General features: G+C 40.5%; 1 protein-coding gene across 3 annotated transcripts in view; it reads right to left on the bottom strand.

Moving 5' to 3' along the window:
- Positions 1-778: 778 nt before the first annotated feature.
- Positions 779-22918, bottom strand: part of LOC108918303 (protocadherin-17-like) — a 53645-nt gene continuing 31505 nt past the window's right edge. For 2 of the 3 annotated variants that reach the window (XM_018725433.2, XM_018725426.2), the window contains exon 5: positions 779-2132. In XM_018725433.2, the coding sequence (XP_018580949.2) occupies positions 1489-2132 (644 nt within the window). In that variant the 3' untranslated portion in view covers positions 779-1488. Of the gene's footprint in view, positions 2133-16212; positions 16471-22918 lie in introns of those variants that run through there. The other variant, XM_018725442.2, reaches the window with a different exon arrangement.

Here is a 22918-nt window from a genome sequence, read left to right on the forward strand (position 1 = left end):
CCTCCCTTAGTGACCGTCTTCTCTCCTTAACTGCTTAAGCATGTTGCAGTTGCAATACAAATTCACTTTAGAGCAAGTCAGGCAGTTTTACGTTTATCACAGCAAAATCCGTGCTGTGCACTGTACAAGCCAGGTTTTCCTAAGAAATAAAAACTAAAATAAAATTCAGCTGCCTCGGACATGGTGCTCCTCATAAAAAGTACTAATTACCACTGTTGCTTTTTCTAAAAGCTGGCTCATCGAGATTGAACAGTTTATGTATTCTAGTTTCTGGATGATGCATTTAAAATGAGAGGTTCTGCTCGAAGGACTGCTACCCAATCCTGTGGAATGAGGAGCAGAGAGAGAGAGAGGAAGAAAGAGATGAGAAAAATAACTCATAGAGTTCGACGGCTACTTAGGCAACAGTTGCCAAATACAATATAAGCCCAATGTATATTGCAACACAACTATATATTTAATAAAATACACAATTATAGCTCTTTTACACGTAACAATTTGGCTCATATGCACAGAAATTGCAATAAATCAATAAAATATGTTTTTTTTTTTGATGTAAACACATTAAACTGGATACACTGAATGACCTTATGTATAGTGATAATGTGAAGGGACATTTCCTTTGTGTTGAAGCCAAAGCAGCTTGATCGAAAGTTTATTACAGTATTTGACAACTAACCACACTTTGGCATGTGAACGCTTTTTTGTTCTTTTTCCATTGACATTTTTTAACCAAATGTTTGAACATTTATTATTTTTATATTAAGTGTGTATTTATATGTGTGCATTTTACATATATAGGTCTCTTCACAGTAGAGGAAATATGTCCCTTAAAGTACAGATGTGTGATTGTCATGGGGGTAAGTTTAGACAGGTGAACATCACTATACATGGGTGATGGGGAGCAGGTCGAGAATGGGAGGCTTACACAATGAGCAAGATGTGTTTTACCGCTTCACCATTCTGGAATGTTCTATGTGGCAGATAAATAGGGGGGACACAGTTTACATAGACTATTATAATTACTGGATGAAGGATGGTTACATATTTTCCCTCCTCACTCTTCTTACACCAAGATGTCTTCTTTTGCTCTTTTGCACTTCACACCAAGATCATTACATCTGGAAAAGTTACATGAGTCTCTTTCGGCTCACTGCATATGGCAGCAGGAACATCTCTATGTTTTCATCGATTGTCATGATAAACCGTCACTCGTTCATTTACTGCGGATGTCCCTATGCCCTCTGTCTTGTGTGAGTGGATGTTCCCATACAGAAAGTTATATGAGCTGGTGGGCACTTAAATTGTGTTTTGGAACCACAAGCCGCGTCTTCTGCGGTTCCCGAAGAAATTCCGAAATGTCAGAGAGTGTGATCCCAAAATCCAAACCTCCTTGTGTCTTTTGTTAACGCTGTGACTCCCTGACCCCCACCCACCCCTGACACGCATGTGTGTTTGGAGCATGTTTGTTTTTGCCAGTTTTGCACTTCACTTCTGCACAGGGGTGGCTTCGCTCCCTCGGCAGTCCTGTAGGAGCCTGTCGATGTCCCGAACCACCTGACCTGTGTCCAGGCCATCCCGGTGACGATCGGAGTTGCCACGGCCCATCTCGCCGGAGTCCTGGCTGACCCGAGGCTGGACATCCGGCAGGGCTGCAGGGTCCGAGGATGCATATGGAGAGTCCTTCAGCTGTTTATTTGGCGATGCGTATTGGCCATCGGGGGGTCCATACTGGCTGCTTCCCGGCTTGCAGTTGGTTGCATCTGCAGGTCCCTGGCTGGACACGCAGGTGGAAGGACACAGTTTTGTGGGGCTACTTGATGCAGATGGGACTTCCTGGAGCAGGGGGCTGAGGGCGCGCTTGGCTTTAAGGTAAGGCTTGACGTTGGCTATCAGGACGGTGTGGTCCCGCCTCTCCTTGCCAAAAGTGCAGAAGGTTTTTTTCCCATTGGGGTTGACGGTCTCATATGTCTCTGTTTCCACCGCGGTCTCCATCCCTGCTGGTACAAAAAGGTTGGTACGGTAGTCGGCACTTTCCGCCTGGTTGCCTGTTGGAAACTGTGGCATCCAGCACCTGTCAGAATGTCCTAGCACTCGGCATTCGTCTGTGCAATTAACGCACTCTTCATGCTCTGCAGGAGAAAGAACATACAGGTTAGCTTCAACCTGAATGTGTATTACACAAAACTGTGACACTCATTTAGGCTGATGCTTAAGAACATGAAAAAAAATGGCTGCTTTCAGTCTACGTATTTTCAGAATTAAGGAGGCTCATGCTGGGGGCTGTTGAGTCCTGGAAGAGATCATGCTATTGATAAAGATTCTTAACCTGAATTGGCACCGTGAAAAACGGTAGCTACATAAAAGGGTAAAATTACAAGTCCCTTTACATAAAAGCACTGGTTATGCAATCAAATATAATAATAAACACATTCAAACACAAAGAAGAAAATGTTATACATGAAAAGGCAGAAGACAATAGGGTCTCCTGCTTTGCACCTTCTATGATTACGATCAAGGTGTTGCAGAGTGTACAGGAATTCAGAGTAAATTGGTGAAAATTAGTGGAGAGAAGCAAAATCAGTTTGGCAAATGAGCGACACCAATATCATCAATTTATGCCACGGCGCTTTGAAGGCCTCCCAAAGCAGACAAGCTACACAGAATAGCCAGTGTGTTTCTGTTTGTGCCGGCCTTTCATCTTGTTTCAGAAAAAATGGGGAACAAAAAAAAATAATTTTTATTTGATTGTGTGTCAAACGTGTTTCAGCACAGAGGAAAATAAAAAATATTTGAAGAGCAATAAAAGAGCTAAGCCGCTGCTTTCCTGTGAACGGGTGATCTTCAAAGTGCTAAGGTAGGAATTAATTTCAGAGAGAAAAAACATAATATACTGACTGCTCCTTTTAAGTTTTCAGTGTGCAACGGCACACCATTACATGGATGAATGTCTGAAAAACATACAAACTTTGCCATCATTTCAGCTCGCGTTTCCATCACCAGTCATCTTCAGCACAGTAATTAAGTACACTCGATGGCAAACTTACTGCAATATACCGCACACTTTCTCCAATTTACAGTGATTTACCATTTTTTTACTGGGGCAATCAGGATTAAATACCTTGATGAAGGGTACAACAGCAGGATGTGGATTTAAACCTGAGATCTTGGCATCCAGAGACAGCACTCTTACCACTGCACCACCTCCTGCCCCGTTTTGTACTAATAACTTTATTTGTACTCAATCTATATTGTTATTTTTATGTAATCTGTTTCTATGGGTCTCTACTATGCACAAGCCCTGGCACTTTAGTCACTTATACCGCTGAGACTGTAAGCCAAGAGCCAGGCCTACTGACATATTTTTCTTTGAGACAATATTGGAACAACTCCGTATTTTCACTTTGTACTCCATAAAGTAGTACTAAACCAAGGGTTAAAACTTTTCAGTAAGACTTTTTACGCTTTTACATATTATTTTATAACTCCAGACTAAATCTCTCCATGAGCCACAGTATGAACAATGCTGCATCGCTGCTTTTTAGAGGAGGCTGCATGTTCCTGGAGGAAAAGCTGTATGTGTGCCAGGCCCGGGCTCGCAAGCAAACTGCAGAACGAGACGGAGAGAGAGAAATGGAGAGAGCGGCTGAGAGGAATTCCTCCGAGAAGTATCTGCAATTCGCCGGCGGACTGGTCACTGGTGGAACCCAAACCTGAGCTGTTTGCATTGCAGCTCTGGGGCTTCTGGAGCTCAGGTTATTACATATGTTCAAAAATAGATGCCGCTTGGCAGCACAAACAGCCCTTTTTTGGCTGCAATCCTTTAAATGTTGAAGAACACTTTATTGTTTTGTATTTAACAGTAGATCATAAATCAAGCATCACTGCTGATTTGCGTGAAGCGCTAGAACCCCCCCCCCCCCCTTTTTTTTTTAACACTGTCACACCCAGCTAAGTCTGCAACTCTCAGAGCCCGTTAATTACTTTTGGAAAGTGTCCTCAGCACATTCTCAGTTTGAGGAGGCCCAAACTTTTCCAACACACACCTACGGCTAGAGCACATAATGCTTTGCAAACTAACAGGTTTGATTTTCACACTCAACAATGTTTTTATTATTTTTTGCTTCTTGAAGGAATCGAGCATCCAGCTTTGTGATGGAAAACTCAGTGCATTGTTTTTGAGCTGCCCGTAGCCCTCAGGTCATGGGCTACAATGCCATGCTTAGGAGGTTAAGGATGTTCAAGGAATGCCAGCTTAGGATAAAAACAGGAGCTTGACATGTCGGGCGGCTCGATTCGTGGCCGGGAAGAGCAGAGACTGTGCTGCGGCATTTGGGCTGCCACTGAATGAAGACTACAGGTACACAGACATGCCTGCAGCAATGAACGCTGAGAAACGGGTCGCGGGTCTAGGATCAAACCCTGGTGTGAAAATACAGATCACTCTGCATCTCTGGGAATTGCAGCTTGTCCTCTCACATCAGTGCCTCCATGGGAATGGACAGCTGGCTGGATAGCATTCAACACCTCAGCCTAACTCATCTTGTCTGTTGTATGCCCGTCCTCACAGTCCAATCCATCCACAGTATTAAGTGCTCTGAAAAATCAAATAGCTTTTTCAAGTTCTCATCTTATGATACCGAGGACTCTGGAATTTGATCCCGAAATACACGCAGCTGTGTACATTTGCAGCTGCAGTAAATTAATTTCGTATTCTGATTTCCCTTCTCTTCCACGCGCGCGCTCATTGTCGATTCACGGAACACATATTAAGGCATAAATAATATATACAGAAACATTTCTGTGTCTTCACACAAGAACCGTCATAGATTATTAATACAGCCTTTGTATTTTTGACCTTGAGCCACCGAGTTAATACATTTCAAATTACAATATGAAATGTATTACTCCGTTTCACCACATTAATCTAAAGATTAAAGAATTAAATATTTCAGTGAATGTTCTCTGTAGTCTGCTGAATAAACCTGGATTTAATTCTTACAGTGTATTTCTTTACACATTATTTCTACAGGGTATGGCACTGTAGCAACACTGTGAAAAGAGCAGCAGAACTATGTTTACACCCTTGACTTTCAAGCCTGGAATAATAAGTGAAAGGCTCTAGAAATGAAGGTATCCCCATGTTGGCAAAATTAGTATTTTAGCCTGTTAAAAAATTCAATTATAAATTGTATAAACAGACTACCATTTGTTAGGAATTTGTGTCAGAAAGAATTTGGTTGTAAGGACAAACAAAAGCAGAGAGATGTTCCCCAATTATCCCTGACCATTTTAACATTTCTTGTGAATAATTGAATGCCATGAATCTGCTCAGGGTTGTCCAGTGCACTGTGTGGTTTTGGATGGGAAAACAAGGACCTGAAATGAGTTCCGGAGGAGGCGTGGAAAGACGTGGGCCGCTGCTGTTTTATTCAATTCCGTAGTGCTCGAGAAGATAATGCAGAGAACCCGAAACCCCGGTGTATGCCTAATGAACAGACAGATGCATTAAGAGCTCTTGCCAAATCTTTTATTAGCATCTCATTTTTCAATCCATGCCTTCCTCCATGGAATGTATGAGGCGCTAGTGATGGCCAGGCTTTCGAGTAGTCTAGCCCACAGCCTCCGTCTGTTCACTCGATTGCTTCTATTGTACAGACAGGCAGAGTCCTCTCCCCGGTATTACCCATTTGTGATATTTTTGGGTGGGGGTGGGGGTGGCAACGCGATGCCAAGATTTAAAACATGAACAGGGCAAAACAAAAACAAATACCTTATGCCTCATTGCTTTTTCCCCTCCCAAGTTTCCCTGGACCATCTCAAGTTTGTACTATTTTTCCAGTCTTTAGGGTGTATCTGTTACGTGCTAAAACCCGGCTAAATAAGGACATTTCTTAAAGAGATAAGGGAAACACATGGTTCTTGATTCGATCCCGAAATTTCACTACATCCTCCTGCGCATAAGGCAACACAGTTTTATCTAACAACAGAACACCTGCTGGAAGATTATGAGAGAAATTTGTGGCATGAATATACTGTTATGACGAATGTAATAGATTTTGCATTTCTAGCGAGGGTCATTTGTAAAAAAAAAACTTAACAGTATTTTCAATCTCTCAATCAGATTTGAAATGAACAGCATGTCTTTAAATTGTTGTATTTTGTAAAAATCTAATTTTTATAAGAAAAAATAGTTAACTTGGACACAGTTGAAAAAAGAAAAGAATAAGATGTATAAAGTGTGAATGGCGCAAGTGGTTCCCTTTCTTAGATGAGCAGCTTTTTGACTTTTTCACAGAAATGGCATTTGATTTTTGAAGATGCCTCCTGCAGGCAGGTAGGGGGATTTCTCATACATTCTGTGAACAGGAACAGATGAATGACTTCATAAAATAAAATATAGTAAAATTGCAACACTCAACTGGGGAAGCAGTTCTGAAACCAGATTAATGCTATGAAATATAATGAAGAAAATTTTAAAAAGAACATTTTGAAAACTGTCTGGGGCATTGCATGGGATATTTTTGCGTGTTCATTTTTATCATTTTTATATAGCTGCTGCTTTCGTCCAAGGTTACTTAAATGTTAGGTTTGTACACTAAGCTGTTTAAAAGTATTTATAAAGCTCAGTAATTTTTTTCCGAAGGAATCCAGCATAAGTCAAGGGTACTACAACTGGAATAGGGATTCAAGCCCAGGTCCTACAGCTGTAAGACACAGATTGTAACTACTACCCTACCTGCTGCCTGCCCATGCAACAAGAATTCAGACTGATTATGTTTTTTGTTGTTTCACCATAGTTATTCACATTTCTTCATCTGGTGCACTGATGTTTTTTCAACATATAACATTAAGCTACTTACATTCCCATTTCTACAGGGAGTTAATTCTTCCTGGACTAGTTAAAGTTAAGTAACTTGCTCAAGGTTACTACAGCAAGAGTGTGGGATTCAAACCTGGGTCCTTTGAGTGAAAAGGCAGCAGTTCTAACCACAACGCTACCAGTTTCCACATTACATGTTTTGTTTATGTTGAGACCCACCCACCCACCCTTCATGCCTACTATGTCGATCTTCTCCGTGATTCCAGTCTGGATGTTTAAAAGTCAAAGATTGATGTTATCGAAACAGAGGCTGTTCTCACTAGGCAACATGCAGTTGTATGTTCTCAGGATCGGTGGGGGACATAGTACCGAGATGAGCAGATCTGAGTGCAACCGCCCCCTGCGGAGAGGTTTCGCTAGCTGTGCCACACCTGCCCACTTGAGGAAACTGCACTGTGAGCTGAAAAAAGTCCTGGAAGGTGCATGACTGAGTGGGTGTTTTGCAGCTCTCACACATGTCTGTCAGAACCCTCGCGACTGCAATTGTTAGAACCTGACCAGATGCATCTGTGTTGACGGGTAGGCGTTTTGCCCGTGTGCTGGTTTTGGTTTTCGTGTGCGACCTCCCTCAAGCTGCCGAGACCACATTTGTCTTTGGATGGAGATCTTTTAAGAAACTGTTTGCAGCTGAGATCATGTTCAATGAACTGCAGCAGCATGGAATGCCCTACGCATGAAAAGGATTCCCCTGTTTTGTTGTGCTTTCTTTGCACAGATACAGCTGACGGTATCATATCTGGGCTGGCATGTATAAGGAGGAACGTCAACCAGAGTGCTCTGAAGTGATTCTTAGCTTGGGTAGGAAAGCAGTGTTCTCAGAATTTCTTACTCAGGCACACTAACAGTTACAACAGCAACCTTTCAGCATTTTCCATTTAAATGTAGACTCCTCTGGGCCACAGGGAAGTGCATATCATCATTTTCCTTTCATAATGAGATGGAACACATGGCATGTTTATAATACAGTGGCAACCAGAAGTGTGAGTACACCTGGGAAATCTGGACAATACTTGTATTAGACAAACTGGACCAAACAGTGAAGGCAAATACTCTGTGGAGGAAAAAAAAAAAAAAAAAAACAGTTTCCAGGAGATGTACTCAAACTTTTGGCTGGTACCATGTTTGTAAAGGAGTTGTAATAAATAAATTTCATTCATCATATTCGGTGTGTTATATGTCCAGACAACTTTGCTATCATGAGGGACGTGGTCCCGGCTTTGTGGGAATCATGGTATTCTGCAAATAATTCCCTGGCACAAACCCACCCTTTCGAATGCGCTAAAGGATTACTGAGTGAGTCGCTAGCTACTCTCTCACCAGTTAGTGATGTGTTTGCGTCCTCACTCCATACAGTGCATAATTCCAAGACACACCAGGCAACTGCTTTAGTGCAATTTTTTTAATGGCTGCAAATGTGCCGAATTATCATACCACAGTAGTGAGCTGTGAATAAACGAAACTGCAAAATATATGAAAATGAAGGGCTTCCTGTATTTACCTGGAAGATCTTTTATTTCTGGCCTTATGAATCTGACACATGCAAGGTTTGTCACAGGAGCAGCGTACAGTACACCACACACTCATCTGTCAGCTATAATACCTGGCTCTGTTATTGTATGAGCTCGTTTCATTGGCTAGGCAGGTACGTGTGAAGTGAACGACACAATGGCAAGTTTGACGAAAAGCTTTTATCCCAGCATGAGGTGAGAAAAATCCCAGTAAGTAATGGTAAGTACAACAGCAGGCAATAAACCACACCTGAGGAATCTACTGAACCAAGGACAAATGTCTCTCAATCAAAGCTTCTTTTCATTACACATTTCCTTTCCAAACAGCAGGGAATAATGGTTACTAATACTTGACTATGTTCTTCAAAGACTTACCCTGAAGGGAGTGTATCAAAAGAAGGTACGGGAGAGAAAACACACACACAAACAAAATCAATACCAATTAATATAACGGAAACATTATGGCACCAAATACATATCTTGTGAAAAGGAACATCTTTTCATTTTAGAACCTGGAGGGAAAAAATCAAGGCTGTTACAGATCTTACAGAAGGTTACCAGTCAGAAGCTAAATAAGATCTGGGGAGCCCTGGATAGACATACATTCAAGAACATGGTAGGGGCATTAACAGCCGCATGGAGTTTCTCTTCCAGCAGTAGGAGATGCAAGATCAGGCCTCTCAACTGAGCCCTCCGCATAGCTAGCGCTGGAGCCCCTTTACAGCTTGAGCCCCGATCAGGTTTCGCACCCCCCCGCTACGTAGCTAGAGCTACAGTCCCTTTACAATTTGAGCTCCGATCAGGTTACCCAGGAACACGTCAAAGGGGATCTAGATGAGACCTTTGCGGTTTCAGAAAACATCAGAGGAGAGGTGACTTGACCGGTGGCGCCAGTGAAAGACGGAACATGTTAAACAGTGGGGCGGAGGATATAATTACGATGATCTCTCCATGATGTAAATTTAAGGAGAAGTGGTTGTAGATCTATTTTATTATTACCAGGTGTCATATTGCGGTCAGAGAATTATGTTCGGAGCACGGACTTGGTGTAGAGGCTGGGTTCTTGATTAACTGCGTTTGCTTGCATGTGATCACGGGCTACACTTTGTTATATCGATGTCATAAGTAAACAAGACGCATAGAGTTTTGGCTTAACTGCAGTTTGATCTGGTCTGCACAAGAACTATGCTTTGAAGTAAAACAAAAAAGATTTAAGGACCTTCAGTACTGTCGCTCTGTTAGTAGCATCTCCTTTTTCTTTTATGATTTTCTGCTATGCTTTCCAAGTGTTGCTTGAGCTACTTTAAAATAACTTTGTAGAAAAATCCAAAGTCAGACTTCTACATATGCATAAGTACAGTACATGCTTATGGAGCTACTTATGCAGGAAGTAGTTATGACATTTAAATTATATTTATTTATTTAGATGATTTTTTTTTTTGTGTGCAAAGCAAGTCACGGCAATCTAACTATTTACAAAGCTAGGTAATTTTTGATGGAGCAATTCACACCTTGATCAGGGGTAATACTATAGGAGGTGGGATTTGAACCTAAGACCTTCAAGTTTAAAGACAGCAGCCCTAACCATCTTCTTACCTGCAGCATCATCCCCCAACATAAGAAATAGGTAACTTGATCATTTCTTATACAGTGAGTAAGGAACTTGCAAGCAATGATTTATGACAATACTTAGATGAAAATACAGTATATCAGTTGACTTGAAGAACAGTTCCTTGATTGGTCCCCTTTGAATTCTAATACATACACACTAGAGGGAGTAGCACACAAAAAGGGCCGGTGTGCATTGTTTCAGAGAAAGAAGATTTCCGTCTTACAGAAAATGTACAAGCCTGCACATCTGCTTAATCTACTGAGCGATAAGTAAATAAAGTGATATGTACATTAAATTAAATAAAATGAAAATGTGGAGAAAGAGAAATAGTTCAGGAGCAGTTGTGTTCAACGGATGAAGAGCAAGACAAAGGTGAATATTCAATACACCAATGTTTGATGACATTGTGTGATTTCATTTTCTCACAGCAACGTATCTTTCTAAGACTAATAAGCAGTAATGGCTCTGTAATTGCGGAGGTATGCCTTGAGGCTGGCTGTTAAAAGCAGAGGGGACAAAGGAGCCATTTAAACTGATCATGTGGTCGGGGTACTGTGTGCAATTTGAAGAGAAATGTGCTTTTAAAGAAATGCACCTGCCATACCTGACAGTATAAATAGATACCGTGAGGAGTGGGGGGTAAAATCCCTGTAACACAAAAAGCCCAGTGTGCACCGTGTCTTTTATCTACACAATAAATATTCAAAGGGGGCTGCACAGAGAGCCACACAGGTGCATATTTTACCTGGAAAGGAGCTGAGTGTAAAGGAGGCTTATTAAAATAGGTGAAAACAGCAAAAGAGCAAGTTTTAATGCACCGTTTAAGCCTTTGTAATTAGGACACTGGGGATCAGGCACTCTGTGGGTGCTGTGCCTACCTGTGTCCAATTTTTTTATTTTTTTTTTTATTGAGCATTTTACCCCACAGTTCAGATGTGGATTTGCTCCTCAAAGTGCAAAGTGGTGCAGGATTCCACCGACAGTAATCATCGAGAAAGATGCACAGGTGCAGGTAGCGCAAGACACACTTGGGGGTTTGAACAGAGCTCGTTCCAACAGGTTTCTACTATATCGTAATGGGGGACTAATTATATGATGAGCTTAAAAAAAAAAAAATATATATATATAGATACACACATAATATATATATATATACACATATATAGTACATCAGCTCTACTCAGCCAATATAGGGGAGTAATAGCTTCCATGCAATATTGCCATGCTCAATGTTTTAATCCAGTTTCATCTGACACTGGGCGATTTGATGACTGCATCACAATTTTTTGCATGTGTTGCAGATATCGACATGATACAGCTTTAAAAATTAAAAATGAAACAAAACAATGGTGAACATTTTACAGATTCATTTAAGATGAAAAAATCTGTCTAATCTTATAATTTAAAAAAATCTGATAACCAGACAATTCAGTGCAGAATAAAAGGGTAATTGAGCCATATAAATGCAGCATTGAGGAAAAGCCTTTCGTAATGATCAAATCAGTAGGATGACTTTTTCATGCAGTTTATGGTAAAAGTTAGGAAGCTTGACAGAGATCAGGTGCTGATCAAATGCTTCATCCGGTGAAACTCGATACCCAGACCTTTGAATTTTCACACATTTCAGTTCAGCTCCAAATATTGCCCGTGCCACGTTGCGAAGTGTCTGTTTTGTTTCTGTAATTACATCATCTCGATGTCTCCAGATAATTATCTGTCACCGATCTTGGACGGCGTACTATGAGAACATAAAAGTCCAGATTTTAAATGACTTAATCATTTGGGCTACTGATGTGTTATTCCTGGAAGAACTTTCAAAGCCTTATTCATAGTTGTTCATATGCTCACACCTGATGTGTTAACTTGCAGGGTAACAGTGCTCTGTGTAGCCCTATTCGAAATGGGATAACACTAGGCTGCAGCAGGAGCAGGAAAAAAGAGCAGATAACGTGTAACCTTTTAATTAAGATGCTTGACAGGTCGAGAAGACGTCCAACTGTTATTTTGCCATCGGTGTGCTAGTGTAATGAAGGAGAGGACAGATTTTTGAGGCCTTCTTATTTGTTGCTCGCTGGGATTAAAATGAATAATCAACAGGTATTAGGGGATCAAACCTTTCCCTCTCCCTTTTTTCATTTGACAGTATTCTCATGGGCACCGACAAGCTTAAAATTTTAAAACCATTCTCATCTTGAACAATCTACATGCATCCATCAAGACTGGCACACTACAGCGAGATTCTATTTCTGACTATGGCCTGTTTGATGCAGTTCCTGCGGTACACCCATAATTCCCTGCTTCCTTGTGAATTGACTGTAAACATGGCCTTTGGGAATAATACTGCTATAACCATTGCCGTGGCAACAGCTGCAGGATACTTAAACAGGGAGATGACAAACAGTATTTGCAAAGGTTTTTCCTGCCATTAGGATCACCTGATAAAAAGACCTGCAACGAGAACGAAAGTGCTTTAGAAATGTGCTGCAGAAGCCGTGAATTAAAGATTCAGAACAGATCCAAAATGCCTATACTTTGGTTTTCATCACAGTTGGAATGTCCTGCGTTTTTCTTCGGCCTCAGATTTACACACTTAATTCTGTATTGGAGAGGACAGGCTCTGATGTGCCCGAGTGGCTGTGCACAAGACGCCCCCTTGAGCAGCCCTGATGCCTTATAGGCATGTGGTAGGCCGGCCCAAAAAGGACACGACAAGCCGACGGCTTCCTTCACATGACACAAGTCCATGCCACTGTGCAGGTAAGTCCCGGAATGAGTCACAAGCTGCGGCTGGTTTGGCTCAGAATGACTCCGCACTCAGACAGACTCCTGAGAACAAAGCGACCTTAACTAGCATTCACTGCACACGGCATTTTTTTGGGAGCGATACCTCATGGAAAATTATTCCGTTACATAAAGAAACGATGAGCCAGTATAAAATTTTGTATGCGCTTCTGTACACCCTTTGGAAAAAAGTGTCTTCCAAATGCATCAATCTGAGCGTTAAAAACCTGAAAAAGTTGGAGGGGAAACGAAGCAGAGGACGACCAATAGCAAGATGGATGGGCTCAACATGACAACAGACACATCCCTTTCAACCCTAAGGACACATGGAAAGGACAGAACATTTTGGAGACATTCTATACTTAGGTCTGCCAAAAGTTGAAACTGGAAAAAAATGTTGACTAAATTAGTTATTATTGCATTATATTCGTTCCTGTTTTTTTGCAAATTGATATTCTACCTGGGCATTGTTGAACAGGTACGTGTCTCAAGAGTACAACAGCAGAGCTCCCGTGGGAAATTAAAGTTACAAATGCATACTGTTAACCACTATGTCAACCTCGTTAAATCTGCTTATGTCTAAATGTGTCACGAGCGAAAGGTAAGACAGTTGTAGCAGATGGCTCCCAGCTTGTGAAATGCTGAAGTTTATAGACCCAGCTGATACACTTTGAAAATATTAGCAGTCTCATGTAGTAATAAACACTCATCTCCTTGTGTATCTCGTCTACAGAGCTCGACACAGAGGGTTTAGTTTCCCCGTATTCGTTTAGTATTGATATTCTGCCCTTCTCAAAGCTTATTGCCTTTTTTCCTGTCTGGACCACAGCTGTTTATATACTGCCTCATAAATATAATAAAAAAATAAATAACAGTTTCTGACTGCAATGTATGAGCTCGCCGAGGCACCGAATAGAGTAATCATTACCAACTATTATATGATATTTCTGCACAATAATTTTGTTTGCTTCTCCTTGGCAGACTTTGCTGCACTATTTTGATGTATTTTACCATCATTGTGGTAAAGAAATGAGACTGCTTTGCATATTGTTTTACTGGATATCTGTACCTAGGACGAAAGAAAAAAAAACGCTATATGAATACTGAGGAAGAAAAGAATACGCATGGAAATTCAGAGTCAGTAAGATTAGGGTCAGAAATTAGTAAGATTACGCAGAACAAGTACATGATTACAGCATCTAAACGATGATGAATAAATTTATGAAGCATGAAAAACACCTATGATGTAAACAAGCTTGCATTACACAAAGTGTCCCTGAACACAATGTAAAAAAAAAAAAAAAAGAAAAACACTGAAAACAAAAGAACATGTAGCATAACCATATGCCCCTATCCTGAATACAACCTTGACAGATCAAAGCATGGCCTCCACTAAATCTTTTCCAGGCGACTTAATGGCTTCATTCTGGAGGGTTTGGAGAGCATAACAACCTGTCTTTAATGATCTCTCATCCTCTGTGCCGCTCGAGTACATTTTGTTCACAGTTCAGATTAAAGCAAAATACACAATACGACATAAGCACAGAAAAAATAAACACTGCATTCGTTTTATCACAAGATCTTACAAGTGACATATATGTGCTCTCATGGTTATACATCTTTCTATATTTACTTAAAACCCTTGACTTTCTATACATACTTTCTATACAGGCTGCCAAGACAGCATTTAACAACAAAAGTTCTTTTTCTTTCTGATTTTCAGCAAAGCTTTAAAAAAAGATCCAAGGGCTCAGCGACAAAAAGTTGGTTAAAATGGCTTGTTTTCTCTCCTCCACTTCCTTCCATTACCGCAGGCAGCAGGGCCGAATTTGTACGTGCTGCCCTTGGCTTGGTGCCGTGACCCTCACCTTGCTCACCAGCAGGTGTTCGGAGATGTACCTACACCCCACCCCCATCCTGCAACAGCAGTGGACAACAACTCTACTTTCACAACAGCCTTAACAGGCCCTAAGCTGAATAAGCTCACTTATGAAGTACCCTGCGGATAATCGCCTGCGCCTTCTTCAGCACACAACCACATCTGAAGGAAATATATGGGAGGAAGCGTGCGAAATGCCCTGATTTGTACATTTTTAATAAAGGCGGATTTTGGCCACCTTCAGCACAGATGGCAAGGCGGCTCCCAACGTCCCATGCTACCATACACAGCAGGTTGGCCAAACAGCACAACAAGCCTTTGTGATCCACAGTAAGTCCTTTACAGTTATATGTGCAGGTTCACGGAATTCAGTGTCTCCGAGTTCTCAGTCACGCAAATGTACTGACTGTGTTCTTTCTCTACGCACAGTGACCCACAGTGCCGCTTTAGTGGCTAACTCTGTAGAGCACGGAGGGACTTGGGTTTCATTATGCCACAGTCAGTAACTTCCATACTTAGAAAGCAGCTGTGTAAAGACAAGCAGTTTTCCATTATAGCTCATGCTTTTGTTGTTTATTAAAAACAGACCAAGGGAGAAAGTCCCTAATTGATCCTGTGTGCCCAAATAAAATGTTGCTTCTGAAAGCCAAATTGCTTCTGTTGCCCTGATGATTATTAGTTGCCATTGTTATTTACAGTGGTGTTCTGCATGCTTGAAACTCTTGATTACCTGTCTGCTCTGATCCTATAATGAGTCCCTTGGAGAGACAGGGGAAAAAATGGCGAAGCAACATTAGGGGTTTTGAAATATATCTAAGCCTCTCATTTTTTCCATGTGCTCTGGGAGTTTTTATGAGTTCTATGCATACGCACATACACACATACACACACACAAAACATTGCATGGTTCATAATAAGTGGCATGACTGGACTGGACAATCAGAAAATCCTATTTCAACCATCAGAAGACTTCCGTTCTATCCATTTTTTGTGCTTTCTTTTCCCAAGCTCCCATTAACCTTCACTCTCTGTGGGATCCCTTCTGTATCAGCAGTGCATGGGGTGGGACAACTGTTTTCCAATTACACCAGCATCTCAGGAGACTTCAGTTGCTCAAGGTATTGACACGTGACTCCTTAATTACCAATCTTAATTTACTAGGATAAAAAAAGATGAGGATTATCTGGGTGAAAAACATCTCATCCTTGTACCATACACATACACAATACCTTAAGGGTGGAAACTCAATTAAAACATATGCTAAATAGCTGTATCAAGTCTTCTGTTATTACTTAGCCAATACATCAAACAGAACAGAAATGCCAGTGAGGTAAACATCTTTCTGTGGGTTCACCTCTATGACACATCTCTGGATACTGAATTTAGTCTGATTGTTATGAATGACGTGATGGTGATGGTGATGGTGAATTGACGCCAGAGAGGACGCTTCCTGTAATTGTCCCCTGCCATGTGACCTGCTCCTCTACACACTCAACATTTGAAGACAGCTTTCTTCTGGCCCGTTTTTTGGCAAGACAGTGCTGGTGAACCTGTGTACTGCAAGCCATTGGAATGCAAATTGAGCAAGAGGGAGGGAAGGTGCTGGGGGGTGTCTGGGGACGAGAGCCAGCAGGAGACACCGCTCCATTTAGGGCTGGATGGGTTGTTGCTGGAGCAGGGGAGGTGGTGAGAGTGGAGTGGGAGGAGAAAGACTCCCGCTCAGGGAGTGGACCTTCCTTCCTTCCTTCATCAAGGGATCCATTATCTTGTCCACTGGATTGGAGTCAAAGCCCAGGATACACTTGCACTGAGTAAAAAAGAAGATGCTTTTAGGAGATACTTACGTTTTATCTTTCCAGAGCTTACGATCATTGACAAACAACGCCCCAAGTGATGGAAAAATCTTTGAAGGCCTGGAAATTACTCCATGCTGTCTGAATATTTACTTACACTATCATTGTGGCGTATAGGGTGTGGGCACCCGTCAAAACAAAGCCAGATCCGCTAACTTCAGGGGAAGAACAGCAGTGAAATGAATGAAATAATTGCTCTCACAGTACATGTGATGTGATTCTGTCTAGCACGATTTTCTGCACAGGCAGTTGCCAAATGAGGTAAAAGATTGTCACGTTTAAGCAGCAGTTTTTCTGAAAGCAATGAAAAAAATCAGAGAAGTGTGCAACCGTGGAAGTGACAGGGTGTCATCCTGGTATAGGGGAAAAACTGGGTTGGGGCCACAGGGGTGAGCGAAGGGGGAGCAGGGATTAAAAATAACATTTCAATAGCCAGAAGCAACAACTAGTTCTTCAACCCTGAATGACTGCACTTTGCATACAACGAAAGATCCTCAGTACCATTCGCCTTTTCATCTTTGTTGTTAAGTACACACAATCCATTGTAATAAGACAATCTGACAGATGGGTGAAGCAGCAAACGGCTACCGGGTGAGTATTACCGTAATCTTCTTCTGAGTATACCTGTCAATCCCTGACCACAGCCACATATGAGCACAGATGATACTGCTGGAGATGACCGACTAATTGAAAACCACCCCCTCACAAATGCAGAGGATGGAAAATATATCATGTGTCATTTTTCAAACATTTAGATGTAGTATGATCTTTCTGGGAGGCGTGATTCGTTCTTCATTATTCTGCATGTTCATAAATCAGCAGGAAAGCACTGCACAGCATTAAGGTTTGAGTGGGCAGACACCTGGGACAGGTGTGTAAAGCATCTTCATCGATCTTATCTACCCATCTATCTGCTTGTCTGCTTGCATAGGTGCTTTATCCGAAATAACTAACAATTTCACTCTTTTATACAACCGTCTATTTCACCAGAGGAATTCGGGGTAAACGCAACTCTTGTCTCTCCTGTTATAACATCTGACAACCAAATCCTAACCATCATACTGCTAACTGCCCTTAAATCCAAGGTTAACGTGCATTAAAGTAGAAGACAATGATTTAGGACTATCTAAGTTGAAATATTCAGAAAATATGAAATAATACCTAGCCTCACTTACATTTATATTCACCTTTACATTAACATTTATTCATTGAGTAGATGCTTTTTTTCCAAAGCGACATACATCTCATAGAAAATAGAATTTGTGCAAATTGTTGTGAATTGTACACTTGACTTCAGAGAATATCATTTAAAACATCAAAGTCAATGCTTCTACACTGAAAAAACTACAGGTTTGCATAAACTACAGGTTTGCAACTCTCCAAATAACACTAGACACCCTCAGCTCCCATGCTACTTGTCTCCTATGCCTGTAAAGAACTTGTGGCATTATCTAATCAGTATTGCTAATAGCTTAGTAATTAAACACAGCATAATTATGCTCTCACAATGCCTTAAAGTAAAAGGTTAAAGCAGACGTCTAATGTATTGGCTTGGGGGCAGATACACAATGCTAATTAATCACATGCTCGTGCCCTTTCTACGGTTATGAAGTTAAACATCACTTTAACCAGACGTTCTCCCAAAACACATCTGCTGTGATGAAATGCCATGAAATGTGATGAAAAAGGGGGAGAGAAGTAAAAAAAAAAAAAAAAAAAAAAAAAACCTTTATCTACTAGCACTGCTGAAGTGCGCACTAAAATAAAACCGAATGCTACTGTAATCAAAACCGCAGAGACTGGTCTATGGTATATTAATAGAACTATTTTTTTCAGCATAATCAGCAGCTACTTGTTATCATGTAATCAAACAAAAGGTATAGTAACACATGGATGCACACTGAAGTTATGAACATTTAAGCTCTAACACTCCTGTAACTAACTGCCAATGTAACTATAAATACAAAAAAAAAAAAGAAAAAAAATGCTAGTGGTACTTTTATCGTTTCCTTATCGTTTCACTGGGAACCTGTGTAACTCAGCCACTGCTGCTGGAGGTGCACAGTGTTCCAGACATATTTTAACATTGCGGTTAAAAACCAGGCCTGCTAGAGATGCAATTATAATATAGATTTTAGGCCCCATTTACTTGAATGCATGGTAATTAGTTAATGAAGTTACAACAGAGTGACCTAATGTCTATTTTATTCCCTTGTTTGTATGTTCCTGCAAAAAGCAAAGCATAATGTCATTATTACTTGCTTACTCTGTAACGCTTTACTTATTTTTTGTGCATTAATATTATTAATGGTTTCACCATGAAAACTATTCACACACACACACATTCAGAACCGCTTATCCCATACAGGGTCACGGGGAACCGGAGCCTACCCGGTAACACAGGGCATAAGGACGGAGGGGGAGGGGACACACCCAGGACGGGATGCCAGTCCGTCGCAAGGCACCCCAAACGGGACTTGAACCCCAGACCCACCGGAGAGCAGGACTGTGGTCCAACCCACTGCGCCACCGCGCCCCCTATGAAAACTATTCATTAAACATAAAAAAGTGACGTCCAATAATTCCAACAATCCACTGAAGAACACAAAACACTAACTGAACTAAAGGTCAGTTATCAGTAAAACATAATGAAAATGTTAAACTGTCAATGCATTACACACACACAGACACACACACACATTTTCTGAACCGCTTGTCCCATGTGCATGTTTATTTATTTCATCCCTATTCTCAGTTAAATAACATAACTTGTGTTATCTTAAAGCTGAATGAATGAATGAAGGGACAAAAGAATGAATGAATGAGTATCAATGGACTGACCATTCATTTGCAGTAAATATGTTCCTAATTACATGTCATAATTATAACATTGTTATCAATTACTATGAGGGATCAAAATTACTGTGTCAAAGAAGTCAACTGTGTATTGCAAAAATAAAACCCTGAATACATTAGCTGAGGAATTGCTAAACTTTTTTGTCAGAAAATTTGTATTTCATAAGTGCATGTGATACTGAAAAAGTTAGCAAATATGTCACTTAATTTTCTCCCTCCCTTTCCCCCATTGCTAATTTTCTCAATCATGCTATTAGTACTCATTAATTTGTTTTCCCTAGAGCAACAAAAATTTGATTTCATTCAACTGAGGAACTACATTCAGTCCCCTAGTAAATGTAGTTCTGGTTTCATGTAAATTGTGGTAAATTCATTTCAGCTGTAACAGATTCCACTGCACTCATGGGCCTACCAGGACCGGCGCTGAAAACCGATGGTTTATATCTCCAGTACCAGGAATATCTCTGCCACATACAGTCATTATCTCTCTGACCGCAGAAGATAAGCCTTTGAATTGGAAATAAGATTGTTTTACTTTAAAAAAGGATATAACTGTATCGAATGAATCCCGAGAAAGTGTTGCACTTATCAAAACCCATTCTGACCCATATATTTCACACTCATGATATTAAGCGAACCAGTTCCAGTACATGCTTTTATGGAAATTGCTTTCCATACATTGAAAGACTGTAATGTTTTCAAGGTCAACTACGAATGGCAAAATAAACATCTCCTGGCTTGTTCCAGTGTTTTATACTGCCCATACAGTATTTATGAAATACAAATAATATTTGCTTTTTCAATAAAAACAGGACAGCTGGTAGTGTAGTAGTTAGCATTGCTGCCTTTGGACCCAAAGATTGCAGGTTTGATCCCCACCTCTAGCTGTATCACCCTTAAGCATGGTACTTACCCTAAATTGCTCCAGTAAAATTACCCAGCTGTATAAGTGGGTAAATAATTGTAACCTTAACACTGTAAGTTGCTTTGAAGAAAAGTGGCTGGTAAAAGAATAAATTTCATAACGGACACATGATGTTTATGGCTTCACAATCAAAATCTTGAGGCCTGATTGCAAAGCTTTCAGACAGAAACAAGTAAAAGGGAATCCTGAAGGTGTCTGTTCTGAACTCACCTAAAATGGTCATTCAAGCCTGTTGTTGCAGCACAATGTTTGAACACAAAGCTGGTCATGTATATGTATGCAGAATATATTACTCATAAAGATTCTATTTTCCTAGCGATAATTTTCTCACTTTGCATACAGAGCAGCTATAGAGGCGTGGAGACCTTACTGTAGGGAAAAGTGGAGACAGGCACATTTCAGCACAGCCTTGTGTTGATATTTTTATTAGTGTAGCACACTGTAATCCCTGACGCTCCATAAACTCCCATGCCTTTAAGTAACGCAGTGTTACACTGTGTATTTCTGCTATGTTAAATATCCACACCGTCATTTAGTTGTAAAAATTAATTTTCAGTGCAGTACATTGTTTTAATACAGCTCTGGAACTTGTTTGAACTTCTTTGGAAAAACATGATCAAAACATTACGGGAAGTCCGAAACTACCTTCTGCAGATGTGCAGCCATTAAACACATCACAACCACAACAAGTGCTAATGGGTGTGCAAAACAGGGAAAAATACAGCAAACACCACGTTTTATTTGGCACAGCAATGCGGAATGTAAGGACAGATTTAGGTGGCAAGTGATTTGTGTCGAACAACTCATTCATAGCATCAGTTTGGAGGCTGTGGGGATAGGACTAACACCTGATCCTCAATAAAATGCAGTGGTGACAGTGACAGAGGGCAAAAACTATAACAGCAAAATGTGATTTGTTGAGATGTGCCTCTGTGTTGTACTCCTGACTGTGGCTACATTTCAGCCCTTGCCAAGTCTGATCTTTCTCTCAGTCTCAATTTTCATGCTGGGTCAGACCCAAACAACCATATCTGTGTGAGCGCAGCATTTCACTTGGAAATTTATCAATTTATCTTTATCTTAATGATGAAGTCAAATGACTTTATACCACCGATCCATTTACTGTGAGGAAAGGGGTAACACCGAGAGGGAGCTTGTTGTTGAAGTATACAGAACTGCAGAGAAATTACCTCGTTGAGAGATTTTACTGTTGAATAAAAAGCTTAAATCATTCGTATATTTGTTGCAAAAGAAAAAAAAAAAAAGTGCGTATGTAACAGACTTGCACACACACACACACAGTACCTGGTGGACAATGCACTCATCTGTCATCCATTCATCTATATGTCCAGTGCTGGGTTGCGGTGGTCCAAAGCCTATCCTGGAAACTGTGTGTAAGGCAGAGTACACTGCGGACGGGATACCGGTCCATTGCAATCTGATCATTCACACACTCATTCATACACTACGGGAAATTTAGAGTCACCAGCTTACCTGAAACAGGACTCTAGACTCTGGGAGGAAACCCATATAAACAAGTGTGGAGAACCTGTAAACTCCAGGCAGACTGAGCCCGAGTCAAATTTGAATCTGAATGAATTTGAATGAAAAATGAATTTGAATCCACAGAGCCCAGGAGCTGTGAGGCACCAGAGCTACATGCCGTGCTACTGGATTGCCCCATTTCATAGAAAAAAAGACAACAAAACTAGTAAATTATAAAGGAGACAAATTCCATCCACCTGTTTAGAGGAAAAAAATAATAAGATCCATGTAGGGAATCTCAAGACAATGATCTATTGAAGCTCAGTTGCACCCCTACAATGTCTGCAGTTTATTTACATACTAGATAAGACAGAGGGGAAGTTCTAAAGTTTCTCCTTTCAGTTGAACACTCATCTCTTTTTAACTTATGTGCATCCCTCTCCGTGGCAGCTCTTTTAAGCTCCTGTCCCATCTCGGCAGTTTAGCTGAAAATCTCTTCAGGATCACCTCTGAGCTATCAAGCTGCTTCCTGCTGTTGTAATTTGATTACTGGCGTGTTAAATTCATGCCACTCAAATGATTTATACACCTTCGGCTACATTTACATACTGCCTAATCTGGAAAAACCTGAAACTAATTTCACGATATCCATTTTGTACATGATCTGAAGTGAAAACTAAAACATGTCAGATGTAGTCAAAACAGTTAATATATTCCAATATGTTAAAAAGGATAAACTCTACTTTTAAAGTATACTTCAGAATAAATGAGTAAACATAAATCTCATCAAAACCTAGACATCTCATTATATAATGGCAGCAAAGACATTTTTTTTCTACCTAAAGCCCTACAGTTTACTGAAGCACAAAAGCAAAAGAAAAGTGGTAACCATAGCAACATACGTTAAAGTAACATCATACATGACTTTGATCTGAGACATAAAGATCAAAAAATACATTTCAAAAACACATTTGTTATTAAAAACAGATTATAATTCACTTCATATGTGAACATTTAAGAAAATACAATTTATTCCAAGTTTTAGTTGTAGAAAAGTGAATGTCAATCACATTAATCTTGAAGGAACACCCCCCACCAATATTTAACAATAGAACCATGATCTGGAAAACTGGCCT

The sequence above is a fragment of the Scleropages formosus genome, chromosome 14, assembly GCF_900964775.1.
Source record: "Scleropages formosus chromosome 14, fSclFor1.1, whole genome shotgun sequence".
NCBI classification, from domain to species: Eukaryota; Metazoa; Chordata; class Actinopteri; order Osteoglossiformes; family Osteoglossidae; genus Scleropages; species Scleropages formosus.